The 16,565-nt window shown below is 44.7% G+C and overlaps 3 protein-coding genes and 1 long non-coding RNA gene across 4 annotated transcripts; all 4 read right to left on the bottom strand.

Moving 5' to 3' along the window:
• Positions 1 to 2,705: 2,705 nt before the first annotated feature.
• On the bottom strand, positions 2,706 to 3,397 carry LOC107303701. The gene is made up of 3 exons (XR_001549693.1): positions 3,142 to 3,397; positions 2,870 to 2,987; positions 2,706 to 2,773 (listed from the first exon to the last, which is right to left on the bottom strand). It is a non-coding gene; the product is annotated as an uncharacterized LOC107303701 (long non-coding RNA).
• A 647-nt stretch (positions 3,398 to 4,044) lies between these two features.
• Positions 4,045 to 6,629, bottom strand: LOC121053470. Its single transcript, XM_040520409.1, has 3 exons — positions 6,615 to 6,629; positions 5,485 to 5,714; positions 4,045 to 5,397 (listed from the first exon to the last, which is right to left on the bottom strand). Exons 1-3 carry the CDS (start codon positions 6,627 to 6,629, stop codon positions 4,119 to 4,121), a joined length of 1,524 nt encoding a protein of 507 aa, XP_040376343.1. The 3' UTR covers positions 4,045 to 4,118.
• Positions 6,630 to 6,906: 277 nt separating this feature from the next.
• Positions 6,907 to 8,106, bottom strand: LOC102706450 (expansin-A13). Its single transcript, XM_006648464.3, has 2 exons — positions 7,616 to 8,106; positions 6,907 to 7,293 (listed from the first exon to the last, which is right to left on the bottom strand). Exons 1-2 carry the CDS (start codon positions 8,104 to 8,106, stop codon positions 6,981 to 6,983), a joined length of 804 nt encoding a protein of 267 aa, XP_006648527.2. The 3' UTR covers positions 6,907 to 6,980.
• Positions 8,107 to 9,762: 1,656 nt separating this feature from the next.
• On the bottom strand, positions 9,763 to 14,568 carry LOC102706170 (chloroplast processing peptidase). The gene is made up of 6 exons (XM_006648463.3): positions 14,002 to 14,568; positions 12,349 to 12,417; positions 12,191 to 12,259; positions 11,308 to 11,394; positions 10,515 to 10,582; positions 9,763 to 10,422 (listed from the first exon to the last, which is right to left on the bottom strand). Exons 1-6 carry the CDS (start codon positions 14,458 to 14,460, stop codon positions 10,275 to 10,277), a joined length of 900 nt encoding a protein of 299 aa, XP_006648526.2. The 5' UTR covers positions 14,461 to 14,568; the 3' UTR covers positions 9,763 to 10,274.
• Positions 14,569 to 16,565: the final 1,997 nt, after the last annotated feature.

The raw sequence follows: 16,565 nt of genomic DNA, 5'->3' as shown, positions 1-16,565 counted from the left end.
AAGAAATTTCGCTAACAGTAAACCGTAGGAGCAGAAAACAGGGTATCTAGTGGCGGAAAGCGAAAATGGAGAAAAGGGGAAGACTTACCTCCGGGATCTCGTACGGGGTGTCCGGCGATGAGCTTGCGGATGCCATTGATGCTGGTGGAGGTTCGAAGGGACGGGGGTCGAAGTTCTTCGTGGCGTGGTGGTGATGAACCTGGCGATCTCACGAAGGCGCACGAACCCGAGGGGTGGTAGGCGTACCAGATGCAGGAGTGTGGGGCGCGAAGGATTGAGAAGCAGGGAAAATGCAGTGGTGGAAGTGCCTCACTCCGGAGAAAAATGAGATCTTATAGAGCAAGCGGGCGAAGAAGAGCCGTTAGCACGGTGCGCCAAAACAGGGGTACCATTGAACTATACCGTTATGGCAGTAAGCGATAGCGAGGATCAGTTACAAAAGAGGAAATTTTGGAACAATGAATTATTCCAAAATTGAGGGGCATGTGTTAACACCAGATTTTGGCAAATGGGCGTTATTGATTGAAACACGGTTAAAGATCGAATCGGATGGGAACAGGAAGCTTGAATCGGTTGGAACAGGAATCTAGACGCAAAAGGGTTGCAGCCGATAGAGTTTGAATCGGACAAGAATGGGAGTCTGATTGGGCCCAGAGCGTGGAGATAAGTTTTAACCGTGAGTCCGTGTAGATTAATTAGTATTTAACTCAAAGTTTGTTTAGGATTCTGTTATTTAATTAGAGTCCGAATAATGTAAAGTTAGGTAGTAGCGGATTCTTATCCGGTTAGTTATTTCCCGGGGCTATAAATATAAGTGCCCGGGGTCTTTGTAAGGGATATCTCTCGATCAATTGAACAGCGCGTCGCCTCAAATCATCGACTTGCTTGAGCTTTCGGCGCAGGGTTTCTCAGCTCCGCAATGTATGTTCTAGTTCGTCAGAACTCGTCGATCAATTAAGGCAGAACTGTCTCGGTTATATCCGATCTTCTATTTAGTTGATCGGCGGGCTGAGTTCTTTCATTGTTTTGATTTATCTTTGGTTTAAGGCAATGGTAGTTCTCGATCAAGTTCTCGCAAGTTCTTCTGTCTGATCTGTTCGCGAGAGTCTTGTTGATCTAATTTTGTCTCGGTTTAGTCCGATCAATTAGGTTTGCTTGATTCATGTTATCATATTGGATTAGGGTCCTGCGAGGGTTTGCTGCTGGAGTTCTAGCCAGCGTTATCTTGAGTAATTTAGTGACTGGTTTATTAATCTTGCTGGTCTTCGTGCCTCTGTGGTTATATCGCGCTAGGTCGCATACTGTCTCGGTTAGGTCTGATCTATGTGTTTGGTGCGATCTAGCTATAGAGGTTTGTCCGATCAGCTGAGTTTAATAGATTGGTTGGTGGATTACACTGCTTTGTTATCTTATTATTCATATGCTACGATATTTATCTGATATCATGCGTGGTTATGCTTAGATCTGTATTGTCTCGATTAGGTTCGATCTTCTAGATCTGGTATGGGCATACATGTTGTTGACTTATCTGGTGTTTATCCTGCTTCTGACTCAGCCGATTGAGCATATTTTACCTGTTATCATGAAATTCCTGCAAAGCCGATCGTCTGGTCCATCGTCTACGGTCCTGGAGCGGTATCGGTTATCCGGCCGATAGTGAGTTCAGGGTTAACTGCTTTTTCTATGGTATATCTTGTCAGTTACAGAATCAAACTGACTAGCATGCCCGGTATCTCTAAGAATTAGGTCCTGCACTGGAATGGTGTAAGATTGATTCCTAGGCCCACATGTGTGACCGTTGATTGTTATTTTCAGCGACAACACCAGCGGGCAGCGGGTGCAGCACAGGAGAGCGGTGGCGTGCGGTGCGAGCGCGACGCGAGAGGGACAGTGGTGGCGCATGACGCACGGCTCGGCGCGACTCGGCGCAAGCACAGTCGGCGAGGGCAAGGCAGCGGCCGGTGGCAGCCATGGGGAGGTGGCGGCGTAGCTCGGTTGCCAGGGAGCGGCGCGGCGCAGGAACGTGGCACGACGCGACGGCAGCAACGGAGGGAGGCCAGTGGCATAGCGCAACGGCGGCGTGCGGCGAGGCAGAGGCTACACGGGCGTGCGCGGCAGCTGGAGGTTGGGGATGATAGGTGGGGCCTCGGGTCCCACCTATCAGGGTGGGAGGAGACCGTGGAAGGAGATCCAGACTCCGGCCGCAAGGGAGGAGGAATTGGGCCGTAGCTCGGCCCACACGGGAAAGAGGAGGAGGCCGATGGGAGAGTGAGAGAGGGAGATGGGCCGGGAGGAGCTGGCTGCCAGGCCAGTGGAGGGAGTGGGCCGGTGGGAGAGCTAGGCCGGGAGAGGCGATGAGGACTTCGAGCGCGGGTTTGGCCGCATCTCAGGGAGTTGTGAACAGAACGCGCCTTCGCTCGACAGAACTAAAACATACACAAATCAGAGACTCGCATGACGAACCAGATCCGAAATGCGAAACCGTGAACTGTTAGCGGAACAACGACAGAATCGAACGACCCGATAAATCGATATTTAATGACTCGCTAAGCTGAAACTAAACGACTTTAACGTAAAATCAATCTACATGTACAAAATTAAATTTCATACTGTAGATCAATCTCACGCTAGCTAATTAGATTAGAAAACCTAAGTAATTAAACAGTAGATCAAGGATAGATTGATTCGCATGAGTAAAACGTACGCGAACCTGAGATTTGGTGGAGTGATCAGCGACAGATTGCTATTGTTCCACGCTGTTCGGCTAGGAAACCTAAACAATTAAACGGTAGATTAGTTTAGATTGATTCGCAAGAATAAAACATATGTGAACTTGAAATTCAGTTGAGGAAAACCGGCGGTGACGTACTGCTGCTGCGAACAAGGGCAGCCGGGGATCAATGAATTTTTGTTGGGGAAATTGGTCAGTGGCTGCTTGCTGTTTGGCAGGGGAGGCGAATCGACAGGGAGACGGCGTGGGCACGGCGCTGCTAAAAAATAGGGAAAACGGTGGTGGCTTGAGAGTCTATTTATATGAGAGAGCTAGAGATCAATCTAGAAATCCATCTTCTATTAAAAAGGAATAGATAAAGTTACAAAGAAATAAGAAATAGAGTTCTGATTAATTGGAATTGATTTTACCTAAGGGGTGGAGATAGGGCTGCCCACGGTAGAGGACAGGGGAGGGGTGTGATCTGGAGGGGAGTTGAGGTGGAGATCGTACACCAGGCTGAAGGGGGGTGGAGGTGGCGCACGTACAGGGGAGAGGGAAAGGAGTTGAGGGCGCAGGAGGGAGATCACCAGATCGGCCAGGGTTGGGGGACTGGGAGAGATGGCACGGAGGAGGGGAGAGGAGAGCACGACAGGGTAAGGTGTGGGGGGGGTGGAAATCGCACAATCAGGAGAGGGTAGAGGGGAAAAAAGAAAAAAAAAGGAAAAGGGGAAAAGAAAAGGGAAAAAGAGAGAAGGAAAAAAGAAAAGAAAAAAGAAGAAGGGAAAAAAATTGTCTCCAATCTTGCCGATTTTTATTTAAGCAAATTTTATTAACTGAGATTTAAATTTAAATCCTGTTAATAATTTAAAATGCTTTTGGGACATTTTAGAACATTCCGAAAAGCTTCCAATTAAATTAAATTAATTTACATAGGGTTTTCTCTTGAACTTTAATTAACAAATTATTTTTAATGCATTATTTAATTATTTCTTGGCTCGAGTAAAACTCAGGACGTGACAATTACCCTTAATTAAGTTACTCGCTTCAATTTGATAATTTCTATCAATTTGGATAGCGACACGGTCTCCAAAACATATTTTTAACTATGATTTTCTATTATACTCCCTCCGTCCCTAAATATTTAACGTCGTTGACTTTTTTATACACATTTGATTATTCGTCGTACTCAAAAAATTTACATAATTATTAATTATTTTTATATCATTTTATTTATTATTAAATATAATTTTATGCATATATATAGATTTATATATTTAAAAAATGAATAAGACGAATGGTCAAATACGTGTCAAAAAGTGAACGGTATTAAACATTTAGGGACAGTAATATACTCTGTATATAATAAATAACTGTATTTTACATTTACTAAACTTCTTTTGATAGCTTATCTACGTACATGTGTAATATAACCGAAATGAAAATAGAAAATCCAAGCGACAATCAACCTATTAAATCTAGCGGTAATATCGTTCACCAACAGCAGCAGCACAAGAAAAGTCAAGTAGGTGCAGACATTTTCCGGTGCATCGCCGTCGGCAGCAATGGCATTGTCGAAGCCACTCTGCGTCGCCATGGTCACGACCCCGTACTCTCGCGATCGCCCCCACTTGTCGGTGGCAACCCTCGCCCGGGCCACCCTCCCGTGCTTGCTGAACATTGCGCGCAGCTGGGAGCTGTCCACCCGCGGGTGCAGATCGCCGGCGTAGATCGTCAGGTCTCGCCGCCGGTGGCTCCCCGGAGCTTGTTCCTCTTCTTGGGTCTCGCCGCCGTGGCCAGCCGTCTTCGCCCGCGGCCTGACTGGTGCGATCATGGGGTCGGGCAGGAACCACATGCATCTCTCGTCGTTCCAGCCGGCGGGCAGCGTATCCACCAGCGTCGCCGCGGCGGCGTCGTCCACGAAGCTGTACCTGTACACGCGGCACGGCTCCGACTTGACGACGAAGTAGGCGCTGCCGGCGGGGACTTCCTCGCGGAACCGCACGGCCTCCACGGCGAAGCTGCCCGGGTAGCCCAGGAAGAGGACGAGGTCGCCGAGGTCGGCACTATCCCTCCTCTCCCACGCTTGCTCCGCCGCCGGCTGGAAGTCCAGAGGGAGCAGGGCCGCGTCCAGGTCGAGCGCGTGCACCGACACCGACAGCCGCCGGCCGCCGGCGTCCTGTAGGACGCTAGCCAGCAGCAGCTCGCCGCGGAACTCCAAGAGGTAGCTGCACTGGCGCGCCTTGCCGGGCTCATCGGGCAGCCGCACGAAGCTCCTGTGTCCCAGCTGGTCCAAGTGCTTCTCGTAGATGTAACAGTTCCTCAGATCCACGCACAGGGTGGCGTCGTCGTGGTAGGCGACGGCGCAGCACCGGCCGGTGTCGACGGAGCCGAGCCTCTTCGGCACCCAGCTCCCGGCGCTCCGCCTCCTGTATTTGTTTCTCTTCTTGCCGGGGCACCAGGTGACTCCGTCGAGAGACAGCCTGCCCCGGACGTGCTTGTCCTCCGAGAGGCGGTGCACGTGGAAGGCGCCGTCGCCGGAGACGATGCGGTGGGAGAAGCCTCCATGATCGATCCAGTCGCACTCGTACCGCTCGGCGGCGTCGGTGTCGCTCATGGCGGTCAGAAGGTCGACGAAGCGGCCGTCGACGAACCACGAGGCGGTGCCATCCGCGTGCGACACCCTCCTGTCCCGGCCGGCGAGGCCGGGCGCGCGGTAGCTCGTATTGGAGAAGACGCAGCGGCACTGCACGCCGCCGCCGCCGGCGGATGACGTCGGCGCCGGCGCCGGCGCGAGGAGCAACGGCAGCAGGGCGGGCGGTGGGTGAGGCCGCGGCTGCCGGTAGTCGAGCGCGGCGCGCCAGTCCCTGCAGACGGCGTGGAAGCGGACGACGTCGGCGGCGGCGTGGAGGCGGCCGCTGAAGTCGCAGAGCAGGTCCGGCGGGAGGTCTGAGAACGACGCCATGGAATCGACCGATCGATCGATGTTCCCGGCGGTTTTGATCTCCGGGACAGTGCGCAAATTACTCGGTGTTAATTCGATCAAATTAAGCCAGCCGCGATCAATCGAGCTGATCGATCTTATACGCCAAGCAGTTGAAGTTCGATCAGATCTTTTACGTACGCTCGTGCGACTCCGATTCGATTCCGATCAGTTTTCTCAATCTGAGAAAAAACCGAACCTCTCTCGATCGCATGCATGCATGCATGTGACGGATCGGATCGATGACGCAGCCGGGGAACGAACGAATTCTCAACGCTTTACCTTGCTTGGAGCTGCAGAGTCTGACCGCTTACTCTTCAACTTCAACCTATATACTTCACCGTTTTGACTAATATATCTTTTTTTTTTTGATCCAAACTAATATATCTTTTGCGCAAGCTAGCTTGAGAGGTTATACCTCCCGTTGCAAATATCTTAACAGATGTCGAGTCGTCGCGTGGCTGTAACAACTGGAGTGATTAACAACTAATGACAATGCAAGAATTACTAACGGTACACGATCTAACTACAGCTGGAGTTATAAGACAAATTTTGAATTTTCAACGTTAAACTTAGGATTGATTTTCGGATTTTTTTTAATCGTAGTTTATTTTTTAGTTTTAAATCGTTAAAAACACGTATATAAAAATTTTATTCATAAATGATTTTTTATTGGCAAATATGTCGGTTTACTTTTTTTCATTCAAAACCAAAAGGACAACCCCTACGCTAACAATTCATTCAATTTGATGGTTTTTTGATCTGAGGTTTTCTATTTTACGGATTTTGAAACAAAGAGTTACATATGTAAGTGCCAGAAGGTGTTGCTTACAAAATTAACACTAAGAAACCTGGTTATCTCCTCGAGGACGTCGAACTTAATTATGGTCTACTCAACTAAACACCAAAGCTATACTTTACTCGAATGGTGATCATACTTCCATAAGAATCAATAAAACTCTCTCTTTATGTACATCACACATACAAGCCCAAAGAAAACGGCGGTTTCAAGTAGGCAATTAATTACAAAACAATTAACATAGTAAATCAACCCCATGCATGCATATATAAATTAGAGCTTTTTTAACATCCTTAAAAAATATTTAAATGTATCATATTTTTTATGTAAAAATTTAGTATCTTAAAGTACCAGATTTTTACGCTAAAATTTTTGATACCTCAAAATACTTTTTAAGTACGGTAAAAAGCCCTGGACGCCTAAATGAATCTTCACACATGCATGCATGAAGCAGCTGTGCTTAACTGAGCTTCAATTCGGTTGATCGGTCACTTGAACTGGAGGTTACTGGCGAACGTCTGGCCGAACCTCCAACCCGGCCGGACGACGCCGGGGAAGACGAGCGTCTGGCCGTCGGTGATGGTGACCCGGAAGGAGAGGCCCTGGCCGGTGAGGTAGGCCAGCGAGTGCCACTGGGCGCCCCAGTTGTGCGCCATGGCCATCCAGTCCGCCGAGCTCGAGCTCCTCACGTCCATGGCCCTGATCGAGCCGGCCGCCCCGACGTTGGTCAGGAGCACCAGCTGGAAGTAGTCGTGCCCGTTGATGGTGAACCGCACCCCTCCTTTCTTCATGCACGGAACCCTACATGTAAAACATTGGGATAAATTTTACGAATTGATCAAGAACTATATTATACTCGTTTCAGTTTATTTCGCACTCGGTGTCGTTGACTTTTAGATCTATATTATATCATTCGTCTTATTTAAAAATTTTATTCACGTATGCAAAGTTATAAATCATAATTAAAGTTTTTATAGTAGTAAGTGAAATCATATAATAATTAATAATTATATAGACTTTTTGAATAACAAAAATGATCAACTAAAAATCAATGGCGTCAAATAAAGATATGGAAGGAGTATATATTAATGTGTGGATGTTGTATTTTTTTGTTGGTGAGTACCTTTGGTAGATGACGGGGATGATGCCGCCGCGGAAGATGCCGATCTTCTCCCACGCCGGCTGGGCCATGTCGAAGTGGGGGCGCGGCGGGTTGCACCAGCCGCCGTTGTCGCTGGGGAGGTTCCAGTTGGGCGGGCAGAAGTTGGTGGCGGTGATGGTAACGGACACGCCGGGCTTGCACCACGTCCGGTCCGTCTTGCGGTCGCAGACGAGCTTGTAGCACTCGCCGCAGGCGAGCCCGCCGTTGAAGAGCGCCGTGCTGAGCGCCGCCGTCCGCGTGCCGTACCCCTGCGCGTACAGGTTGCCGTACCCGCACGCGCCGCCCATCGTCCCCGACGCGTCCGCGCCGCCGTAGAACGTCGCGTGCGCCCTCAGCCACCCGCCGGGCTCCAGCGCGCCCGCGCCGCCGACCATCACCGCCGCCACCACGAGCGCTGAGAAGACGGCGGCGGCGCTCGCCGCCGCGCGCATGTGATCAGCCAGCTTCACCATGGCTGGCTGGCTGCTAACTAGCTTTTGGAGCCTTCGATCGAGATGTGCAGATGGGTGGAACGAATGAATGGTGGAACTGGAGGTGCAGACCATGGCGCGTGCGGTGCATATATAGGTCGGATCGAGGATGGAGGAAGTCAGAATTGAGAAAGGCGAAGGTGTGTGGCGAGCGGGAACGGCAACGTTAGGGCTAGATCGAGCTAGCCATGCCACGGCGGCCACACGCGCCGCGACGTAGCTAGGTTAGCCACGAAGACAAGCTGGGCGCGCGGGCGCGCACATGCATGTGCATGACTTGCGGGGAAGATGCACAAGATGCACACGTACGAAAGGCAGTATACCTGCGTCATTACAATACTTATGCTCATATTTATAAGCTAAAATTTAAACTTTTAGTATTAAATTTTGAGTAGAATTTAGGGTTTTATTAGTGTTTATTTTTTATCATTGACTTTTAGATCACTAAAAACATAAAATTTTTTATCTATAATTTTTTTATTTGCAAATGACGTTTAATTGGCTTTTTGTTCTTTAATAAGACAAACAATCACCTCATACGTATTCTGCTTTTGAAAAATACTGATCGGCTCGATCGACATAGTCGTTGCTAGGATTGAGATCATGAGTAGGCACTATCTAGTTGTCAGCCACACTTTATCTACAAGCATCGATCTTAATTTTTAGGCAGGATAGTAAGACCTCGTCACCATTAATTAGAGATTAGTTTTCATCTCTCGGTTACATGTCTACTCATTTCTTGCATGTTATCTAGGTAGACATCAAAAATTAAAAGTGGAGATGGATTTTCATCTCACGGTAGGATTTTAAGAAAAAAAAATGTCTACTTATATGATATTGAAGAAGGTAGTGGATATACAATGGAGTGATGAAAATACATTCCCCCCACGGATTCAGCAACCAGCACGTAGAAATTACAATTGGAGCACCACCGAAACGGCCATTCTTTTTTCAGGGTTTTGGTTTTGTCAGAGATAATGTGTTTGCTGCGATCCAAAGGGAGGAGGAGACGAGACGTTATCCTGCTAGCTGCTCGGCCATGTGCCCATGTGGCAGTGACTGTTTATTCACTCTTGGTACGTGCGTCGTGCAACAAAACCGACCAAGCAATGGTTGCTGATACAGCATCGAATCTGGCTAAATTTGGGTTTACTTCCATGCCAACGCAACTAAACCAAGGCGATTTCGGTCAGTGGATCCAATTTGCGTTGCATTTGCTTGTTACTCTTCTGCGTGAACGTGCACTGAATACGTTACCCTGTTAAGTGAGGCCAGCATGCGTGTGGATGGATTGCACAGATTCGGGATTTCTTCCGTGTGAAATTCTTTTTTTAAAAAAAAAAAGGATCTCCGTTCATATACAATCATCATGGTTTGAGAAAATGTATTACTGACAAGATATTTTAAAATCCAAATTTGAACTTAAAACAGTTACTACATGATGTTAGATTTTTTTGTTACAACATTTGACCATTTGTCTTATTAAAAAAATTAATACGAATATAAAAATGACAAGTCATGCTTAAAGTTCTTTTGACAATAAAGTAAATCACAAGCAAAATAAATAATATTTCCATATTTTTCTTAAATAAGACAAATGGTCAAACATTACAAGCAACAAAGTCAAATATCTTACATTACGGAGAGGGTATATGCCATCCATGACCATGAGGACACTTGGTTCTGTGGGGGAGCAATGGTTCATACAGGGCACAAGTTGGCAGAACTTGAATTCTCATAAATCAGTCAGCATTAGCAACAAATATGCAAGGCAATCAGGTGACATGCCGGATGAATTGGGTTACATCTTGTGTCCAGCACTGTAGCTCCCTTACTAGACCATGGAGATGATGCACGCGGGGTGCCACAAAATGGGAAATACAACAGAAGAATCATTTGTACCGAAGCACTAAGCCAACATCCTTACAGGTTCTTAATATACAAGAAGGGGCCAAAGCTAGTAGAAACCTTGAAACAAAATGGTTTCTCTGCTCGTGCTGGCTGCTATCGTACATGGTGAAATCAAGGTTCTGATTTCTAGGTGACCTGCTGTCAAATATTCCCCTAACTTTATAGAAGAGAAGAATAATAAAGAATAGGAGATCCTGTGAAGCTTAAACTTCACACTGCAATGATCAATTGTTGAGCTTCTACTTTGCCAATTTGACATCAATAATCGAGTCTGAACTTGAACTTGTCTCGGGGATGAGGCAAGTAGTGGTAGTGCTCCCTATTCGGCCAGGAGGCCAATACCGGAAAATGGATCTCCCCAATATGTTCTTAGAAGGAAGAGGGCCCCTGAGGAAAATAACAGCAGTATTGTACATCCCAATTCAATTCAGATTCAAAACAAGTTAATAACAAGAGAAAATCAGCAGACACAGCATTACCACACATGTGAATCGTAACTGTTGTTTCGGTTATCTCCCATTACAAAAACTGAATTCTCAGGTACTTGCTGCCATGAAAACATAGTATCAAGATAGGGTCGTAGGCTAAACAAAAAATATATATAACCCCAGAAAAGAATCATGTACTTTTTCTTCTACAAAGATTGAAACATAAATCAAGCATGAAGCACAGAACATGCAAACTACACAAGGGACCATGCATGATAATGCATCTGGGCATAGAGGCAACCAACCATATACACCTACTATGTGTGGCTGGGTGAGCACTGTTAATGAGATGTTTTATAGTATTATCTTTATGCCTTCAGTTTAGTTGGAGGTAAACTACACATAGTTTCATGTAACAGAGAATTAACAAAATGCAAGTTTTTTATGTGATTTGTCAGACTATACATCAATAATTAAGGCAGATAAAGCACTCAAAAGATGGTCGGAGTAATGAATCTACTCAAGGTGGCTACAAGCTGGTCATTCTACCAGTTGGACATTGCTCCTCCAAATGTCTTAATTCATCCCACTGACACATCCACATATGGCAGTGTTAGTCAGTCAATCAATACCAACTAATATTAGCCTTTACACATAACGTCCTAGGGTATAAACAATAAAACATTTGTGTTTTCTTAATCCTTTCTTGCAGAACTGTTAACCAAGGGTTAATTCCCTCAAATGCACATCTCGTTTACCTGGGTAGTGGGGTTCAAACTAAATTTGGCCAGTTTCACATTATTGATCTCATGTAGTATTCAAGGATGACTAAGCTATAACTTACCACTGGGTTCATGTCATAAGAAGGTGGCTCAAGAATAAACTCTTCATTTCTAACTTCACCATTCACAACTAGCTTTCCTTTATGAACCTGCAATATAGCAAGAAAAGAAAATAAGTAATTTGTTGTTTGAGTCTGAGTGTTTCAAATAAAAACACCAAAACTAATAATTGAGCACATGTTATTATTTCTTGAACTCTAGCTCAAAACAATTAACTGATAAGGAAGAACAGTGCTGGAGAACTTAATGCAGGAGAAGAGGGCAGAAAATGGCAGCCAGGGCTAACACTGAAAAATATAAGACCTCTGACTCATTGTAGGCTAACATACAAGAACAATATATAATACTCGTCATAACTGAAAGCATCACCGCCCTAGACACTGCCAGTGTTACTGCTCCAGCATCCACATCTCAAAGAGAAACATTAATGCCATTCCTGATGTGCAAGATGATGAAGCAAGAATTCCCAAAGTGGAACTGCAATTTGGCTGTGGAGTTGGGTGGCAAGGCCATAGAGGGCCTTGCCATTGAGCCTGCTGCAGCTGATGTGGAGTTCCATCATGACATTTGTGAAAGAGGCCACCAAGCAGCACATAGCAATATGTCACACAGTGAGCACACGGAGATCGAACGATCACAAATCTGTTTTGCAACGACATATTCAGGCGTGCTGATTTCCCTTATGCTTAAGCGATATGAAGTAAACTTTTCCCAGTTTTAGTACACTCCTTGAACTACCTAAAATTTTCAAAGATTTTTTTTCTGCTGTAATGAAACAAAAGACTGCAGAAAAGAATTCATAGACAGAAATAAATTAAATTAAGTAAAGACTAAAAGATATAAAATAATACACATGAAAAGAACGTTTCTGAGTTTAAAACAAACCTCAACAACATCTCCCTCCCTGGCAACTATTCGTTTGATGAAAACATCATTATCAGTATACCCAACCTCCTGTAAAGAAACATTCATAAAGATATGAAGAAACAGCATACATCAAACAAATTCCAAAAACAGCACACTTGTGGCTAACATGTAATTACCTGAAGCACTGGTGGACTTTTGAAGATTACTATGTCATTTACACATGGCTTTCTAAAGTAGTATGTAACCTGAGAAATATGCATATGGTAAATTTACAATATAAAGTGAATACATACTTTAGTAAGATAACTATAAACAAACTCAACATGAATAAGGATAGATAGGGTGAAGGTATGCGCCCATGCAAATGTTTTGTAATAGTGATCCATATAAAAATCTTGCAAATTCACAAAAACTATGGAAGCTATAAAGGGCAATGGAACTCCACAAATGAAAATAAGCAGCAACCCCAACGAATGTGATATCCTGAATCCGGATTGACCTTAGTTAAAAGTGTGATGACTGAGCTAGATAATAATGGACTAATTAATCGACACTATTAGAAAAACAAGTAAGATAAAAGTATAAACCAAGCACTACTATGTGCGAATTGCACTAGAAAATGTTTTGAGAGAACTGTGATATTGTGTTCACAACAACAGACATATACTTTGGACTAAGGATTATGCATAAAGACCAATGCTTTTGCAGGTTATTGCACATTTCTCCAAACATTCCTAATGTGATCAAAAGTGAATGAGACAATGGACAGGTGCCATCAAGCAAATATGATTTTTTTTTTTTTACAAATGAATAGCCTCACCTCTGAACTTTGTAGTTTGCACCATCAACAGGAGGCATTTCACATACTGAGGCATGTTAATTGGTATCTAACTAAAAGATGGTCATTTCTTATAATTAGACATAAAAATGCACACATTCTGTCTTAAAATTTTAACCACAATCAGATCATTCGTATTTCGTACACCTGCGTCCCTGTTGCAGTCGGATGTTAAGAAACTCATTGAAATATGATATTCATATTTTGTTCTAGCTAACTCAAGCTATATATGACTGATTGACCCCTCCCCAGAGTACAAAATTAATCATTCTATTTGCAAAATAAAACAGATAAACCCAACTTCAAATCAAAAACATAAATTCATTAGCACAGCATTATCCTACGGAAAGCTTATCCCAGGTTATCGACTTCCAAACACAATTTGGCAACCGCAACCAGGATAGCCAACAATGGATTGAGATCCTCTACCATTAGTCACTGACGTGTGGGTTCCATCATCTATAGGACCCGCATGTCAGTGACTATAATATCACTGCCATAATGGTAGAGGATCCAGATCCACCAACAAGGATTGAGATCCTCTACCATTATGACACTGCCATTACAGTTACTGACGTGTGGGTTCCATCATCCGTAGGTAACTACATCAAAAGTGTTCAAGAACTTGTTGAGCGAACATGTAATTATCATAAAAATGGAAGCTAGCAACAAGTTCACCAGTGCTAGCTTGTATAAATTTCTTGAACACATTTGTATAAATTTCTTGAACACTTTGGCCCTCGTGGAAAGGACCTATGTGAACGAGGCGAATGGACACATTTCTTGAACACATTTCTTGAGCAAGTTCTTGAACACATTTGTATAAATTTCTCATACTAATTGCTAGCTCTGATCAAAAATCAAATGGCACACATTTATCAGGACAGTTAGACAAATGTTCAACCGGAGTTCCGAGTGATAACCAGAATTCAGCAATCAGCAAGTAACTAAAGACGAGAACACGACAGGAAGTTAGGAAAGGCAGACGGACCTTCTCCGCGACAATGCGGTCGCCGACGTCGAAGGTTGGAAACATGGAGAGCGAGGGGATGAACCGCGGCTCCGCGACGAAGGAGCGGAAGGCGAGCGAGATGGCTATGGCGGCCAGCACCGTCTTGGCGTCGTCCGTCGTGACGTTGAGCCACTCCGGCAGCAGCCCCTTCTTCCCCTCCTCCTCCTCGTCCCCTCCGCCCCCGCCCCCCGCCCCTCCCCCGCCGCCGCCGCCGCCCTCGGGGCCCACCGGAGGCGCCTCGGCCGGTGTCGCCGCAGGCTGCCGAACCCGCCTCCTCAGGAAGAGGCGCGGGAGTATCCGGTCGCTCCCTCCGCGGGCGTGGAACGCGGCGGTGGCGGCGACGGGGCTGTGGACGAGGGGTTTTGGGGAGGGTTTGACGAGGGGCCGCGCCGGGGCGGCGGTCTGGGAGGTCGCCGGGAGGAAACGGATGGAGGACATGGCTCCCGGCTTGTGCGGGAGGAGTAGGAGGTGATGCTCTCGACGCGCGCCTCGCCGGCGTCGGCGGCAGGCGGCGGGCGCTGGGTTGGGTTTGGGTTGGGGATGGGAGGGAAGAAGACGAGGAGGATAAGCTAGTGGCGGGGAAGGTGGTGTTTGGTCGGTTTGGTAGAATTGGTCCACTGAAGCTTTCGGAGTTTTTTTTTTTTTACGTATTTTTTTCCCCTGTTCTAGAGTGGTGTAGTATTGATTTTATTTTTTTCAACTTGGCAACGGTCAAATGAATTTGATTGCTCTTTTTCGCTGTAGAAACGTTCGATTTTAAATAACGGCTGTTCTGTTTTTGATTTTTCTTTTCAATGGTATAAAACATGATGTGGGAAGATATAACGATAGGGACTGCATATCTAGCTTAGCCATAGCAAAATTTTGAACCTTAAAATTAGATTTTAAGTTAATTTTATGGTTTATTCAATCTATTTTCTAGCCTTAGATTTCTAAAATGCTAATAATAGTATATAAAAGTTACTCCCATATTTTTATTGCTTAGTTTATTTTTCTATATGTTATCTCAAATGATTAGAGAAGATTAGTCCCAACCATAATTAATATATGTTGTTAGGACAAAAGGTTTTCGCAATTAGGTCAAAATAGACCGTCCAAAACTTCAAAACAACAGATGTTACTGATTAACCGAATGTGATACATGTAGATCGACGTGATATAATTGGATATGCTAATTATATAACTTATTCACATAACTCTTCAACATATACCTACATCTATAGCAGGGGTGGATCCAAGGTATGTGCTGGAGGGCTCAAGTCACACTATCTGTTAGATCCCCGTAGAAGATACGAGAAAGATAGGAAGCAAAAAGAGAGAGATGAAGACGAGTAGGGGGCTAAGACAATTAGCGCCCCTCCTTCACCCAACCAGATCCATCCTATAGAGACATGATATTAATCAACTATGCTATATAAGTTGTTTGCATGAATATTGAACATATCGTCTACTATATATCGTCTAATATCTCTAAGGACATAATACAGTTAAATCACTAACACCCACAATGTGGGAATACAGGTTGGTCCTGAGTTTGTAGATCTTATACATTGTGAAGGAGGTTATACGATGATCTCAAGCTACGGCATGGCAATAAGCTTAAGGCAGGCTCTTAAGGCATTAGAAAAAAAAACACTATCCTCTCTCATTAAACCTGCTAAAAGAGAGAATAGATAGAGGTAGGAATGAAAAATACTATCTTTTGAAAATGAGACATCTTAATGTTATGAATAGCACTTGTATTCATATGAGGGAACTAGGCCCAAATATATAGGCTAGGTTTAGTTCTCAAAAAGTTTTCCGAAAAACATCATATCGAATCTTTGGACATATAAATAGATCATTAAACATAGATGTAAAAAAAACTAATTGCACAGTTATGGGAAAAATCGTGAGACGAATCTTTTGAGCCTAATTAGGTCATGATTAGTAATAAGTGCTACAGTAACCAACATGTACTAATGACTGATTAATTAGACTCAAAAGATTCGTCTCGCAGTTTTTTGGCGGAATCTGTACTTTGTTTTTTCATTTGTGTCCGAAAACCCCTTCCAACATCAGGTCAAACATCTGACGTGACATTTGTTCCAAAAATTTTTGGAATATAAACACAACCATACATGTACAAGACAAGTACATAAAGAAACTATAGGAAAAAAAATAAGAGCATGAATACATATACACTTAACAACCACCCCCCTCCCCCCTCAAACTTAGGTTGACTCAAGAACACTGAGTTTGGAGAGATATAATTTATGTCTAGTTTCAGTCTGTGTCTTTGTAAATCAATCAACCAACTAAATCTTCGAAAGCACATATTGAGAAGCAACAATTCCATCCTGTACTTGCGCTCATGTATAAAAAGCATCAACACCAACATGCTTGTTGAGCTTATGCTTCACCGAATCAAGTGTTAAGCTGATAGCACATGTACGATCAGACAAAAGAGGAGTCAGCATAGAAATAGAGACACCAAAATCCTCAGGCAACCACCATAACCATGTAACATCTGTTGCCACAAGAGTCATAGCACGCAACTCAGT

Source organism: Oryza brachyantha, chromosome 2 (genome assembly GCF_000231095.2).
Source record: "Oryza brachyantha chromosome 2, ObraRS2, whole genome shotgun sequence".
Lineage (NCBI taxonomy): Eukaryota > Viridiplantae > Streptophyta > Magnoliopsida > Poales > Poaceae > Oryza > Oryza brachyantha.
This window is presented reverse-complemented; position numbering and strand designations above follow the sequence as displayed.

Bases quoted from the DNA above. Each gene is read 5' to 3' on its own strand.
- LOC121053470 (XM_040520409.1), bottom strand. The intron at 5,398-5,484 runs GTCATCCGCCGG...CGGCCGGGACAG, and splicing joins GCGCCGGCGCCGGCGCCGAC to GAGGGTGTCGCACGCGGATG.
- LOC102706450 (XM_006648464.3), bottom strand. From the start codon at position 8,106: ATGGTGAAGCTGGCTGATCACATGCGCGCGGCGGCGAGCGCCGCCGCC. The intron at 7,294-7,615 runs GTACTCACCAAC...TTTTACATGTAG, and splicing joins ATCCCCGTCATCTACCAAAG to GGTTCCGTGCATGAAGAAAG.
- LOC102706170 (XM_006648463.3), bottom strand. From the start codon at position 14,460: ATGTCCTCCATCCGTTTCCTCCCGGCGACCTCCCAGACCGCCGCCCCG. The intron at 12,260-12,348 runs GTAATTACATGT...GTTTCTTTACAG, and splicing joins AAAGTCCACCAGTGCTTCAG to GAGGTTGGGTATACTGATAA. The intron at 10,583-11,307 runs GTAAGTTATAGC...TTTTCATGGCAG, and splicing joins CTTATGACATGAACCCAGTG to CAAGTACCTGAGAATTCAGT.